This window comes from Oryctolagus cuniculus, chromosome 10, assembly GCF_964237555.1.
Source record: "Oryctolagus cuniculus chromosome 10, mOryCun1.1, whole genome shotgun sequence".
In the NCBI taxonomy this organism is placed as follows: Eukaryota; Metazoa; Chordata; class Mammalia; order Lagomorpha; family Leporidae; genus Oryctolagus; species Oryctolagus cuniculus.
In genome coordinates, this window is record NC_091441.1 from 101,653,863 (window position 1) to 101,666,312 (window position 12,450).

General features: G+C 40.3%; 1 protein-coding gene across 10 annotated transcripts in view; it reads left to right on the plus strand.

The window, feature by feature from the left end:
- SETD2 (SET domain containing 2, histone lysine methyltransferase) overlaps positions 1-12,450 on the plus strand; it is a 117,385-nt gene that overhangs the window by 13,377 nt on the left and 91,558 nt on the right. For 6 of the 10 annotated variants that reach the window (XR_007921932.2, XR_007921933.2, XR_007921935.2 and 3 more), the window contains one exon: positions 12,088-12,103. The exons of 1 other annotated variant lie outside the window; for it this stretch is intronic. Coding sequence is in view for 1 of the 9 variants with exons in the window: in XM_051852507.2 (XP_051708467.1) it covers positions 12,088-12,103 (16 nt within the window). In the remaining 8 variants the exon portion in view is untranslated. Of the gene's footprint in view, positions 1-1,447; positions 1,520-12,087; positions 12,104-12,450 lie in introns of all 10 variants that reach the window. 3 more of the 10 variants (XM_051852508.2, XM_051852510.2, XM_051852509.2) reach the window with 1 other exon arrangement.

Here is a 12,450-nt window from a genome sequence, read left to right on the forward strand (position 1 = left end):
TTCTGGTATAATACAACATTTGATATATCGTAAAAGTGGGATATATATATATATATATTCAGATAAAATTAGTTTGTATAGATTAGCTAGCTTTATTATCTGGGCATATTATATGAATATACAGTTCTATACTGTTAATATTTAATTATGAGGAAACTTAAAGAAATGAAAAAGACTAGTAGGGCAGATAATAATACTTAAAGCTTTTTGTTTTAGGTGACATTTCATGTCTAGAATTTGTTATCTATGAATCAAAATTGGAACCAGATTTCTTTTATTTGAAGGGGAGAAATCTTTGATCTGCTGATTGATGCTCCAGATGTCTACATCAGCTAGGGCTGGGCCAGGTCCAAGCCCAGGTCTCCCCCCATGAGTGGCATGGACTCAATTTCTTGAGGCAATTCCTTCTGCTTTCCAGGGTGCACAGTAGTAGCAGGAAGCTGAGTGAGAAGTGGAGCTGGGACTCCAACTGGGCACTCCAATATGGGATATAGGTGTCCCAAGCATTATTTGGGCCGTCTTCTGCTGCATTCCCAGGTGCATTAGCAAGGAGCTGGATTAGAAGTAAAGCAGCCTAGAGTTGAACCAGTGCTCATATGGGATGCTAGCATTGCAGGTGGGGGCTTTACCCACTGTGCCACAATGTCAGCCACTACAATTGTCCATTGTCCTTTCATTCCATTTGTTGACTGTATACATCCTATGGTGTCTTTTTTGGTCTTTAAAAAATTATATATTTATTTATTTCTGCCACTCAGGTGGGAGGCTTGGATTGAATTACTGGCTGCTGGCTTTGAGTACCCCTTCCTTCAACCACTCACTGTTGTGAGAGGTTGTAACTCTACCTCAGGGGTAGAGTTACAGACAAAGGGAGAGACAGAGAGAAAGGTCTTCCATCCACTGGTTCACTCCCCAAATGGCCAGAGTTGAGCTGAACCGAAGCCAGGAGCCAGGAGCTTTTTCTGGGTGTCCCATGTTGGTGTAGGGGCGCAAACACCTGAGCCATCTTGTACTGCTTTCCCAGGTGCATTAGCAGGGAGCCGGATAGGAAGTAGAGCAGCAGGGACTGGAACTGGCATCTGTATGGGATCCTGGCGCTGAAGACAGAGGCTTGGACTACTACGGCACAGTGCCGGCCCCTATGATATCTTCTAACATGTTTTTTTCTTTGCTAATATTTTTGGAAAATGGTGATTATATCAGATTCCCACCTTCATCACTTGCAGGCAGTTTATTGGATACCTGTTACACCATATTCCAAGGCACATATTAAGTTGCCTTAAGTTTTTATTGATGTTAAAATTGATCAATAGGTTCTGGTGTAGTCAACTTGACGTTCATAACACCTACTGGTTTTAGCTTCATTGGTGATTGTTGCCTAGATCCATTCCATAGGAATCATAAATAGTGTTTTTTCTAATTTCATTCCTTCTGCATTTATTATTAGCTGAAATTCTTCTGTAAAGAAGAACTATTACCAACTGTTTGATTGCCCAGAAGTACAGTTCTTGCAGGCAAGGTAGGAAATATACTGGATTCTTTTCCTTTGTCAATTTTTCAGATAATAATATAATGTCCAATTATTGACAGTCTAACCTCCAAAGGTGGCCAATATGGATATTTAAAATTCATTTATTTATATGCTGTGTCTGAATACATACAACTCAGTTTTGTTCCTACTGTTCAACTGCTTCATCTTTGACCAGTAGAAGCCTTTCAGATTGACTTCTATGTCCTTTTGCATGATCCTGGTAATCTTTGATAACTTCATTGGCCGTAGCTCATTTATGTACCTCCTACCTCAGTCCTGGAGTAAATTCTTTTTCTTGTAAGCCTTGGATCCTTGTAATGAAAATGGTTTTTACAGATTACAATATAGACGTTAGTCATACCACTCATTGTTAGTGGATTGTAAATGCTTCTAGCCTGTTTCACTGGCTAGAATTAGAATATATTTAAAAAAAAAAAAGATTTATTTATTTTATTTGAAAGTCGGAATTACACAGAGAGGAGAGGCAGAGAGAGAGGTCTTCCATCTGCTGGTTCACTCCCCAATTGGCTGCAGTGGCTGGAGCTGTGCTAATCTGAAGCCAGGAGCTTCTTCCGGGTCTCTCACGTGGGTGCAGGGGCCCAAGGACTTGGGCCATCTTCTACTGCTTTCCCAGGCCATAGCAGAGAGCTGGATCAGAAGTGGATTAGCCGGGTCTCAAACTGTGCCCATGTGGGATGTCGGCACTGCAGGTGGTGGCTTAACCCACTATGCCACAGTGCAAGCCCCAATATATGTATTTTTTAGAAAAAGAAAACTTGTTCATACTGATTTTTTCCTAATTCATATTTAAGTAGAGAGAGCTTTTATTTTTTAAGTGTTTATTTCTCTTTTATACTGAAGGCTTTGGTTCCTCATGACATTAACTTATTTGTTTTATATATAAGATTTTTATTAATACCCATATTTCTTTTTAAGATTTGTTTATTTGAAAAGTAGAGTTAGAGAGACAGCTAGAGATATGCCTTCCATACCCTTGTTCACTTCCCAAATGGCTGCAACAGCTGGGTGACAGGGGCCCAAGGACTTAGACCATGATCTAGTGCCTTTCCAGATGCATTAACAGGGAGCTGTTTCCGAAGTGGAGCAGTTGGCACTCATTGATATAGAATGTCGTTGTTGAAAGCCATGGCTTAAACTGCTAAGCCACAACACTGATCTCTATCCATATTGTTTTGATAGTTAAGACTACTAAATGCAGCTTAAGAATTTGTTTTTTGCTCCTAGGCTATGACTATTCAATAAGAGATATGTGGTCATAATAGATTGGTTTTAATGTAACTTTTCTTGACTGATCACTTACTTGATACATTTTTTGATAGTTTTATTTCAATTTTTATAAATTGTTTCTTCCTAAGAAAATACATTTTACATCATTTCTTAGTCCCTGCAATAAAAGGATGTTCAAAGAGGTGTATCTTTCATCCCTGTTCTCCCTTCCCCATTTCCTTTGATATGTAGCCATTATGTTTCATTTTGTCTGAGTCTTGGATTTTGAAAATAAAGCAAATATGTTTCCTTCACTCCTCTTGACAAAAAAAAAAAAAAAAAACATACTAAATATATTGTTTTGTGTCTTGATTTTTTTTGTTAATACATTCTGGAGATCATTTCAGAGCAGGAGTGTACTTTAGAGTTCATGGGAAAATGGAATTAATAAGCGTTTATTTTTGTACAAAAGAATTTGAAATCCATAATTTTCATAATTTGTATTTTCCACAAACTTTTTGAAGTACCATTATATAGAGATATTCATCATTACTTTTTGAAGCTATACAGTACTCCAGGGAATGGATATCCTGAAGTTATTCAGCTACTCATTTCATGGACATTTAGACTCTTCTATTCTTACCCTAGTACATGGGTGGACATTTGTGAACTTTATTTTAACCTTATTTTCTTTTTCTGAAATGGTGAATGTTCTTGAAATGGTGGTGTTCTTAGTGCGTTGGTGTTTATTCTTCTATATTATGCTTGGCTTTGTTTTGGAAAAATGTGTGTGTGTGTGTGTTTTCTAATGGTATGGGTTTTGCCCTATTTGTGTGTTAGTTGACCAGAAGCATTTCTATATTCTAAACATTAATTGCAGTTTAAAATACTTTGTCTTCACAAAAACCAGAAAATTAAAAATGGCTTATCTTTGCATTTAAACATTTTTTCTTCAGGAGAATTTTACTTCATTTCTTTCCACTGGTTTTTAATTTTGGTCTGGAATTGCTGTATTTGCTCTGTTACTAAAATAGAAAATAGTCCATGTATATACTTTTAATATTTGTTTATTTGAAAGGTAGAGTGACACAGAGAGAGATGAGTTTACTAGTTCACTCCATGAATGACTGCAACAATCAGGTCTGGGCCAGGCCAAAGCTGGGAGCCAGGAACCCCACCCTGGTCTCCCGCATGGGTGACAGGGGCCCATTCCACTACTTTCTCAGGCACATTAGTTGTGAACTGGATCAGAAGCAGAATAACCAAGACTGAAACCAGTGCTTGGATGTGGGATGTCGGCATTGCAAGTGGAGGCTTAACCTGCTGCACCAGAACAATCCCCTTTTCTTTATGACAGAAGAAAAAGTCTCGCTTGTGAAACACGAAAAAGTAAAAGTATTTTTGCAGTATCTTTAACATAGCAAAGGAAGTATTTATGAAGTAGAGAGATTTGGAATTACCATCTTTGTGTATAAAAGGAGATAACTTACCTTTTTTGTCTCCACGTTTCATCACATTGTGGGATTTATTTATTTACTTATTTTAAAAGGTTTATTTGTGTATTTGAAAGTTAGAGGGAGAGACAGAGGTCTTCCATCTGCTGGGTCAATGCCCAAGTGGCCAACAGCCAGACTTCAGCCAGGCTGAAGTTAGGAGCTTCATCTGGGTCTCCCACTTGGGAGACAGGATGCAAGCACTTGGGCCATTCTCCACTGTTTTCCTAGGTCATTAGCAGAGAGCTAGATTGAAAGTGGAGCATCTGGGACATGAGCCGGCACCCATCTGAGATGTTGGTGTTGCAGGCAGTGACTTAACTCACTATGCCATAGCACCAGCCCTGAGGGTTTTATTTTCATTTTCTTTATTCTGAAGATTGTTTTTTGAGAGCTAATTTGCATGAAAGACTATAACAGTATGAAAGAACTGACCATATTATATTTTTGTGTTTCTGTTTAATGTGGGTAAGAGAGTGGGGACTAGAAGTCTAGCATAAATACTCAGTCTGGTAAAATACAAGATAAATACAACTTAAACATTAGATGATCATGTATGCTACAGGCTGATTATAATGAGCCATTTTCCTCAGATGCTTAGTGTTAGTTTCAGTTGTTCCATTAATCACTTAGCCATAAAGATACCATATACAATTATGTGTATGAGTACATTATTGCCTGAAATTGATTTTAAGTATTTTGGGTCAAGTTATTACCTCATACATCTTTCTTTATATTTCATATTGTTTAGGTTATTTTTAGAAATATTTTCTTCATAAAACAATCTAGCCGTAAATTGAAAACATCAACAGCAGCCCATGATTTCTTGTGTCTAGTGTAGGAGTTGATGCTGTAATACTGACATATCATCAGGACTGTTGTGAACACTTGAGTTACTTTGCCTCCTTGTGATACAGCCCCTCTGGTCTAAGCAGATAAATTTGCTAGAACATTCAGTCAGGCTATGCTTCTCTGAAAGTTTTTACTCATGGTCTCAGTTCTGTGTAACAGCTAATACATAATACAAGATTTTTTAAAATTTATTTGAGAGGTAGAGTTACAGGCAGTGAGAGGAAGAGACAGAGAGAGGTCTTCTCTCTGTTAATTCACTCCCCAAATGGCTGAAAAGGTTGGAGCTGAGCTGATCTGAAGCCAGGAGCCAGGAGCTTCCTCCTGTCCCCCATGCGGGTGCAGGGGCCCAAGCACCCGGGCCATCTTCCACTGCTTTTCCAGGCCATAGCAGAGAGCTGGATTGGAAGAGGAGCAGCCAAGACTAGAACTGGCACCCATATGGGATGCTGGCGCCGCAGGTGGAGGATTAACCTGCTATGCCACGGTGCCAGCCCCATAATTTCATTAAAAGAGCAAAGGCTCTGCAGTCAGACTTGGCCCTGCCACTTCACTAGCTAGGACCTTAGGTTTCTTCATTTTTTAAAATGGTAATATATATTATATACCCTTCAAATGAACTACATTTATAGAAAACATTTATCTCAGTTCCAGAAAAATAGAAAATATTGTGTGTTAGTTGCCATAATGGTGATGATGGTCTAGTAACTGGGGCTAGAGGACAGTGTTATAATTGATCAGGTTACAAAAAGCTTGCCCGAAACCTCTCTGTTGTGATCCATTGACTAGTACTAACGATGGATTTCAGCATTTATGCATTTATCTTTTGATAATGGGAGTTCCCCTCTTCTGTATTTTGCTAATGAGGAAAACAAAATGGCTAATAGGTTAGCTCAAAATAGTGGATAAAAGTAGTGGAATTCAATTTCGTATACTAGTCTTTTAACATTGGGCTCTAAGATGTTCACATTAAGCCACCCTGTATCCCAATTTATGGATTTTAGAATAATGCTTTAAGTGGAAAATGTTATTCACTTTATACAAGGTTTTTTTTTTTTTTTTTTTTTTTTTGTTTGTTTGTTTTTTTTTTTGACAGAGTGGACAGTGAGAGAGACAGAGAGAAAGGTCTTCCTTTTGCTGTTGGTTCACCCTCCGATGGCCGCCGCGGCCGGTGCATCGCGCTGATCCAAAGCCAGGAGCTTCTTCTCCTGGTCTCCCATGGGGTGCAGGGCCCAAGCACTTGGGCCATCCTCCACTGTACTCCGGGGCCACAGCAGAGAGCTGGCCTGGAAGAGGGGCAACCGGGACAGAATCTGGCGCCCTGACCGGGACTTTCAGAACCCGGTGTGCCGGTGCCTCAGGGCGAAGGATTAGCCTATTGAGCCGAGGTGCTGGCCTCATTTTATACAAGTATTCTTGCAAATTAATTTGGAAGGCAAATTTAGAAATTTCAGTATAAATAAAACTGTTAACATTTGGGATGCTAGTCTTACCTTTCCTCACTGACTTTGAAATTCTGTAGTGATATATTTGAGGTCAACTTTGTGTATTAACAATGACTTTTTGTTTAAAGAAAGTAAGTTAGCTTTACTTACTCATGAATACAAATTCCTAAAAGGATGTTTCAACTATGTTGGAGCATGAGAATACTTGGTAGGTATGACACTGGGGAGACAGTGCTCTTTTGACCTATGTTTACATATTGAAATTTCAACGTGTTTGTTAAATTTGTTTTCTAGATTTACTAAATTTCAGTAGGTGCTCTGTCTTTGAGATGCTGTGCTGGGTGAAGACGTGGGTTTTAAACAAATGAGAATCAGCACTTCTGTGATTTTAAAATTTTTTAAAAATTAATTTGAAAGGTGAAATGACAGGAAGAACAAGAGTAAGAGTGAGAATGAGAGAGATTTCCATTTGCTGGTTCACCCCCAAATTCCTGCAACATCTAGCAGTGGGTCTAGCTAAAGCCAGATGCTGGGAGCTCCATATGGATCTCCTATGTGGGTATCAGGAGCCCAGATGCTTTAGCCATCAACTGGTGCCGCCCAAGTTTGTTATCAGGAAACTGGTTTGGAAGTGTAGAGAAGCCAGGAGTTTAACTAGTATTCTGGTAGGGTATGTGGATGTCTCAAGCTGCAACTTAACCAGCTGTGTCACAGTTCCCACACCTCTATTAAAATTCTTTGCAATAGCAATTGTTTTTTAAAAAGATGTATGCTGCCTCTGGAGCCGGCATCCCATATGGACGTCCCAGTTGCTCCTCTTCCAGTCCAGCTCTGCTGTGGCCCGGGAAGGCAGTGGAGGTTGGCCCAAGTCCTTGGGCCCTGCACCCGCATAGGAGACCAAGAGGAAGCACCTGGCTCCCGGCTTTGGATCGGCACAGTGCCGGCCATGGCAGCCATTTGGGGAGTGAACCAACGGAAGGAAGACCTTTCTCTCTGTCTCTGTCTCTCACTGTCTGTAACTCTACCTGTCAAATTAAAAATAAAAAAAGATATATTTATTTGAAAGAGAGAGAGGGAGAGACACAGAGACAAAGATCGTGCACTTCCTAAATGGCTGCCAGGGCCAGGACTGAGGCAGATTGAAGCCAGGAACCAGGAGCTGCATCCAAGTCTCCCACATGGGTGTCTGGGGCCCAAGTACTTGAGCCAAATTTTGCTGCTCTTCCTTGGCCATTAGCAGGGAGCTGGATCAGAAATGGAGCAGTCAGGACTCAAACTGGTACACATATGGGATGCTGGTGTTGTAGGAGCCACTGCTGAACCCTGCAATAGTAATTTTTAAGTAAAATAAACTTTAATAGCCTAATTTCAGTGGATCTAAGACACCTAAGTGCCCTGTACAGTGACAGATGCAGGTTTTTGTTTGTTTTTATATATCAGTGAGAAAGACTAATGACCTAGTAAATAATTGTGTAAAGACTTGAAAAGGTACTTCCTAGAAAAAGAAAATTCCAATGACTTTTATTTTATATATTTATTTATTTATTTATTTTGACAGGCAGAGCTAGACAGAGAGAGAGAGAGAGAGAAAGGTCTTCCTTTTTCCGTTGTTTCACCCCCCAAATGGCCGCCACGGTTGGTGCACTGCGCCGATCTGAAGCCAGGAGCCAGGTGCCTCCTCTTGGTCTCCCATGCGGGTGCAGGGCCCAAGCACTTGGGCCATCCTCCACTGCACTCCCAGGCCACAGCAGAGAGCTGGACTGGAAGAGGAGCAACGGGGACAGAATCCGGCGCCCTGGGGTGCCGGCGCCTCATGCGGAGGATTAGCCAAGTGAGCCGCGGCGCCGGCTATAGATTTTTTTTTTTTTATTTGAAAGAATTACAGAGAGAAGTAGAGATAGAGAGGTCTTCCATTTGCTAGTTTACTCCCCAGATTGCCGTGATGGCCAGAGCCAGGAGCCAGGAGCTTCCTCCGGGTCTCCCACGTGGGTGCAGGGACCCAAGGACTTGGGCCATCTTCTTCTGCTTTCCCAGGCCATAGCAGAAAGTTGGATAGGAAGAGGAGCAGCCAGGACTAGAACCCGTGCCCATATGGGATGCCGGCGCCACAGGTGGAGGATTAACCCACTGCACCACTGTACTGGCCCCACCAAGTCTACTCTTTATAGAGTCCTTAATTGATATCTTGACCCTACCTTGTTGCTTATCAGCTTCCTTCAGATTTCACTCTTTTTCCTGTTATCTGTGGATATCTGAGTTAGTCATATCAATGTTTTTGGGAATGCTCTCAGTTCTTTCAATCCCTTCTATCTCATTCATCTCACTTGCTGACCTAACTCACTAGTTGTTTCCTCTGATAGTTGAATGCTGGTGGAGCTCAATTATAAATTGATAATATATAACTTTGGACAGCAACACTGAGGATTACATTCCACTTCCATTATGTTCTTCAAATCCATTCCTTCAATTTTTAGCTAATGATGTAGAAGAAAAATAGAGACCAAAAGGAATATATTTGCTTTGTTTTGAAGCTTAGCTCTACGTTCACTTTTCTTTTCCCCCTTCTCTTGAGATCACAGCCTCTCTCAATCTCAGTCTTGTAGTGATTCCATTCCTTTTTTTTTTTTTTTTTTTTTTTTTTTTTAAGATTTATTTGAAAGAGTTACAGAGAGAGGGAGGAAGGGAAGAGGGAGGGAGGGAGGGAAGGGTCTTCCAATCTCTGGTTCACTTCCAATTGATTGGCCTTAATGGCTGGAGCTGCGCTGATCCAAAGATGGGAGCCAGGAGCTTCCTCCTGGTCTTCCTACACGGGTGCAGGGGCCCAAGGTCCTGGGCCATCTTCTTTCTACTGCTTTCCCAGGCCATAGCAGAGAGCTGGATCGGAAGTGGAGCAGCCAGGACTAGAACCGGGGCCCATATGGGATGCTGGTTTGCAGGTAGTGGCTTTACCTGCTACGCCACAACACTAGCCCCTCCATTCTTTCTGATCTATTCTCCTTGTTTGTCCCCCAGCTCTATTTATGATGAGGGAGGGAAGCAAGATACAGAATGGCTTGTATAGTATGATTACTGTATTTAGAAAGAAAAATGAAGATCTCTGTTAAAAATCACATACACATACACACAAGTGTTGGGAAGCTCAGAAGACTAAGCTGTTAACATTGGTTTTCTCTGAATGGGTTGGATTATATACTTTCCCTTTTGCTTGTACCTTTATTTTTATTTATACCATATTTTCTGATTATGGCTTATATTTTTATTGTAAGCATTTTATTATCAAATCCTGGGAAATGTCTTGCCTTTTCTGTTAAGCTGTCTTCTCTGATTTCAGAAATAGTCTTCTGTTACCTACTGCTGTGCCACAAATTTGTAATGTTTCTTTAGCCCTTTAATTATGTGATTTTATCTTGATGTTTCAGTACTATTATTTTCATCCACCTGTCCAGGATAAGATAGAACTGCTGAAGCTTAGGAAATGGTTCTAGTCTCCTTGGTATTTTCAACATTTCATGTGTAACATGCAAACAAGCATGTGTTTTTGGTACCTTTTTTTTTTTTTTGACAGGCAGAGTGGATAGTGAGAGAGAGACAGAGAGAAAGGTCTTCCTTTGCCGTTGGTTCACCCTCCAATGGCCGCTGTGGCCGGTGCACCGCGCTAATCCTATGGCAGGAGTCAGGTACTTATCCTGGTCTCCCATGGGGTGCGGGGCCCAAGTACTTGGGCCATCCTCCACTGTACTCCCGGGCCACAGCAGAGAGCTGGCCTGGAAGAGGGGCAACCGGGACAGAATCCGGCACCCCGACCGGGACTAGAACCCGGTGTGCCAGCGCCGCAAGGTGGAGGATTAGCCTAGTGAGCCGTGGCGCCGGCCACCTTCTATGTTCTTGAAAAAAGTGTCACATGGCAGTAATTTAAATCAAACCCTAGTATGCCATAGGTTGTGGGATATGATTGTTTTATAAACCACAAAGAAAGGAAAAAGTTCTGTTGAACTAATGATGCCATTGATACTATGACACATTCTGTGGAGGCATATATATCACAGAATTGATGAAGTATATTAGTTTTTTTTTTTTTTAATATTTTATTTATATATGAAAGGCAGAGTTTGAGTGAGTGAGTAATATCTTCCATCAGCTGGTTTACTGCCCAAATGGGTGCAACAGCCAGGGCTGGGCCAGGCTACTATAGCCAGGAGCTTCTTCCAGGTCTCCCATGTGGGTCCAGGGACTCAAGCACTTGGTCCATCCTCTGCTGCTTTCCCAGGCACATTATCAGGGAGCTGGATCAGAAGTGGAGCAGCCAGGTGCCTATAGCGCAGGCTTTACCCACTAAGCCACAATGCTGGCTCTGAAACATAGCAGTTAAAACATCATATCTTAGGAGGTTCTTAGCAGCTTTGGAATAGAAAATGTTTAACTCTGGCAGTGGTTCAGATCTTATCCATATATTGCCAGCTTTTACATTTTTTTCTTTTCATTGTTTTTTGTAAGGCTGCCAAAGACACTGATGAATGAACTGAAGTTTGCTTGAGTCAAGCTTACATTTGGGGAAAGGGTTTTTGTACATTTCTTTTAAGGGGCATTTAAAATAAATTGTTGTGCTTGAGTCTTGCCATACAACCTGCAGAGTTATCTGCTTAAAATACAATCTGGCGTTCATGGCCTTTTCATCAGGTGGATTATTCCCTAGTTATGCCTCACTGCTGTAGGGGTCACCAGGCTCTTGGTTTTCAATTCCTCAAAGTCAGGATACTGTGTGGTTCTTCAGAATGTAACTGTGAGCTCAGAGAACCACATACTGTGATAGGGAGCAAATGTACCTTGATGGAGAGCAGAGTGTGTATCTTGCATTTAAAAAAGGGCCCGTTGAATGGTTACTAAAGATTGTGAACCACCGTGTAAGATAAAATACAATTCTTTGATGAGAAACCTGGCCTTTGGACTTGGCCATTGCCCCTTACTCCACATAATTGATTTCTTTTTGAAGTCTTACAACATTTACTCAAGTAATACTTAACTGTTTATTCTTTCCATGCATATATTGTTCTGTGTTTTAATCTGCCTTTGCCTGTGATCTCCTTTTGCTTGGAATCTCCCCACAAATGTATTCTGTAAAGCAAATCCTCTTTCGGAAAGATTTTTTGCATTCCTATCCTCCCTCTAAACTGAGTTGCTTATCTTCTTGTATGTTGCTATACTGTATATTAATTTCTGTCCCTATATTTACTCCATTATGTTGGAATTACTTTTGTAACAAAATTAAATTACATAAATTACAGGAAACTTTAAGCTTCTTAAGGACAAAGATTCTATTTTATTCACTTTTATCTCCAGCTCTCAGTACAGTGCATGACATTGTTCTCTGTTAAGCTAACTATAACGAAGGCTATGAAGGAGTGTACAGTCAATGTAGAATATATGTATAGGTATTAAGTGTCCTAAGTTTTTTTTAATAAGACTAACTTCTGTTTCAGTCATTTTTAAGTATTTATGATTTCTTTTTATTTTCTTGCATGTTTTCTTGGCTGAATGGAAATAGAGAAGAAGAAAATGAGGTAAGTATAATTTGACTAGTCATTCAGTGATTATGAGATTGACCTCTATATAGATTTTAGAGATTGGGTAAATGCTGAAAACATTCAAACTATCATTTTGAATGTGAAATGAAGTATTAGTTGAAAAAATTTATGTTTTTGGAGCTACAGTAACTCCAGTGATGAGCAGTGTATATCTCAAGAAAATGGTTTTTAAACTTTAGTGCTTTAAGAAATTTAGGAAAGGTAGAGGAAGCTGGCAGCTCTGAAGACAGCTTTTTATCAGTTTCTGTATATTGAGTTTGTGTGTAATAATTAGTTTGAAAAATGAATTATGTTTGTTAAAAGTATCTGCAAACCATTCCAGT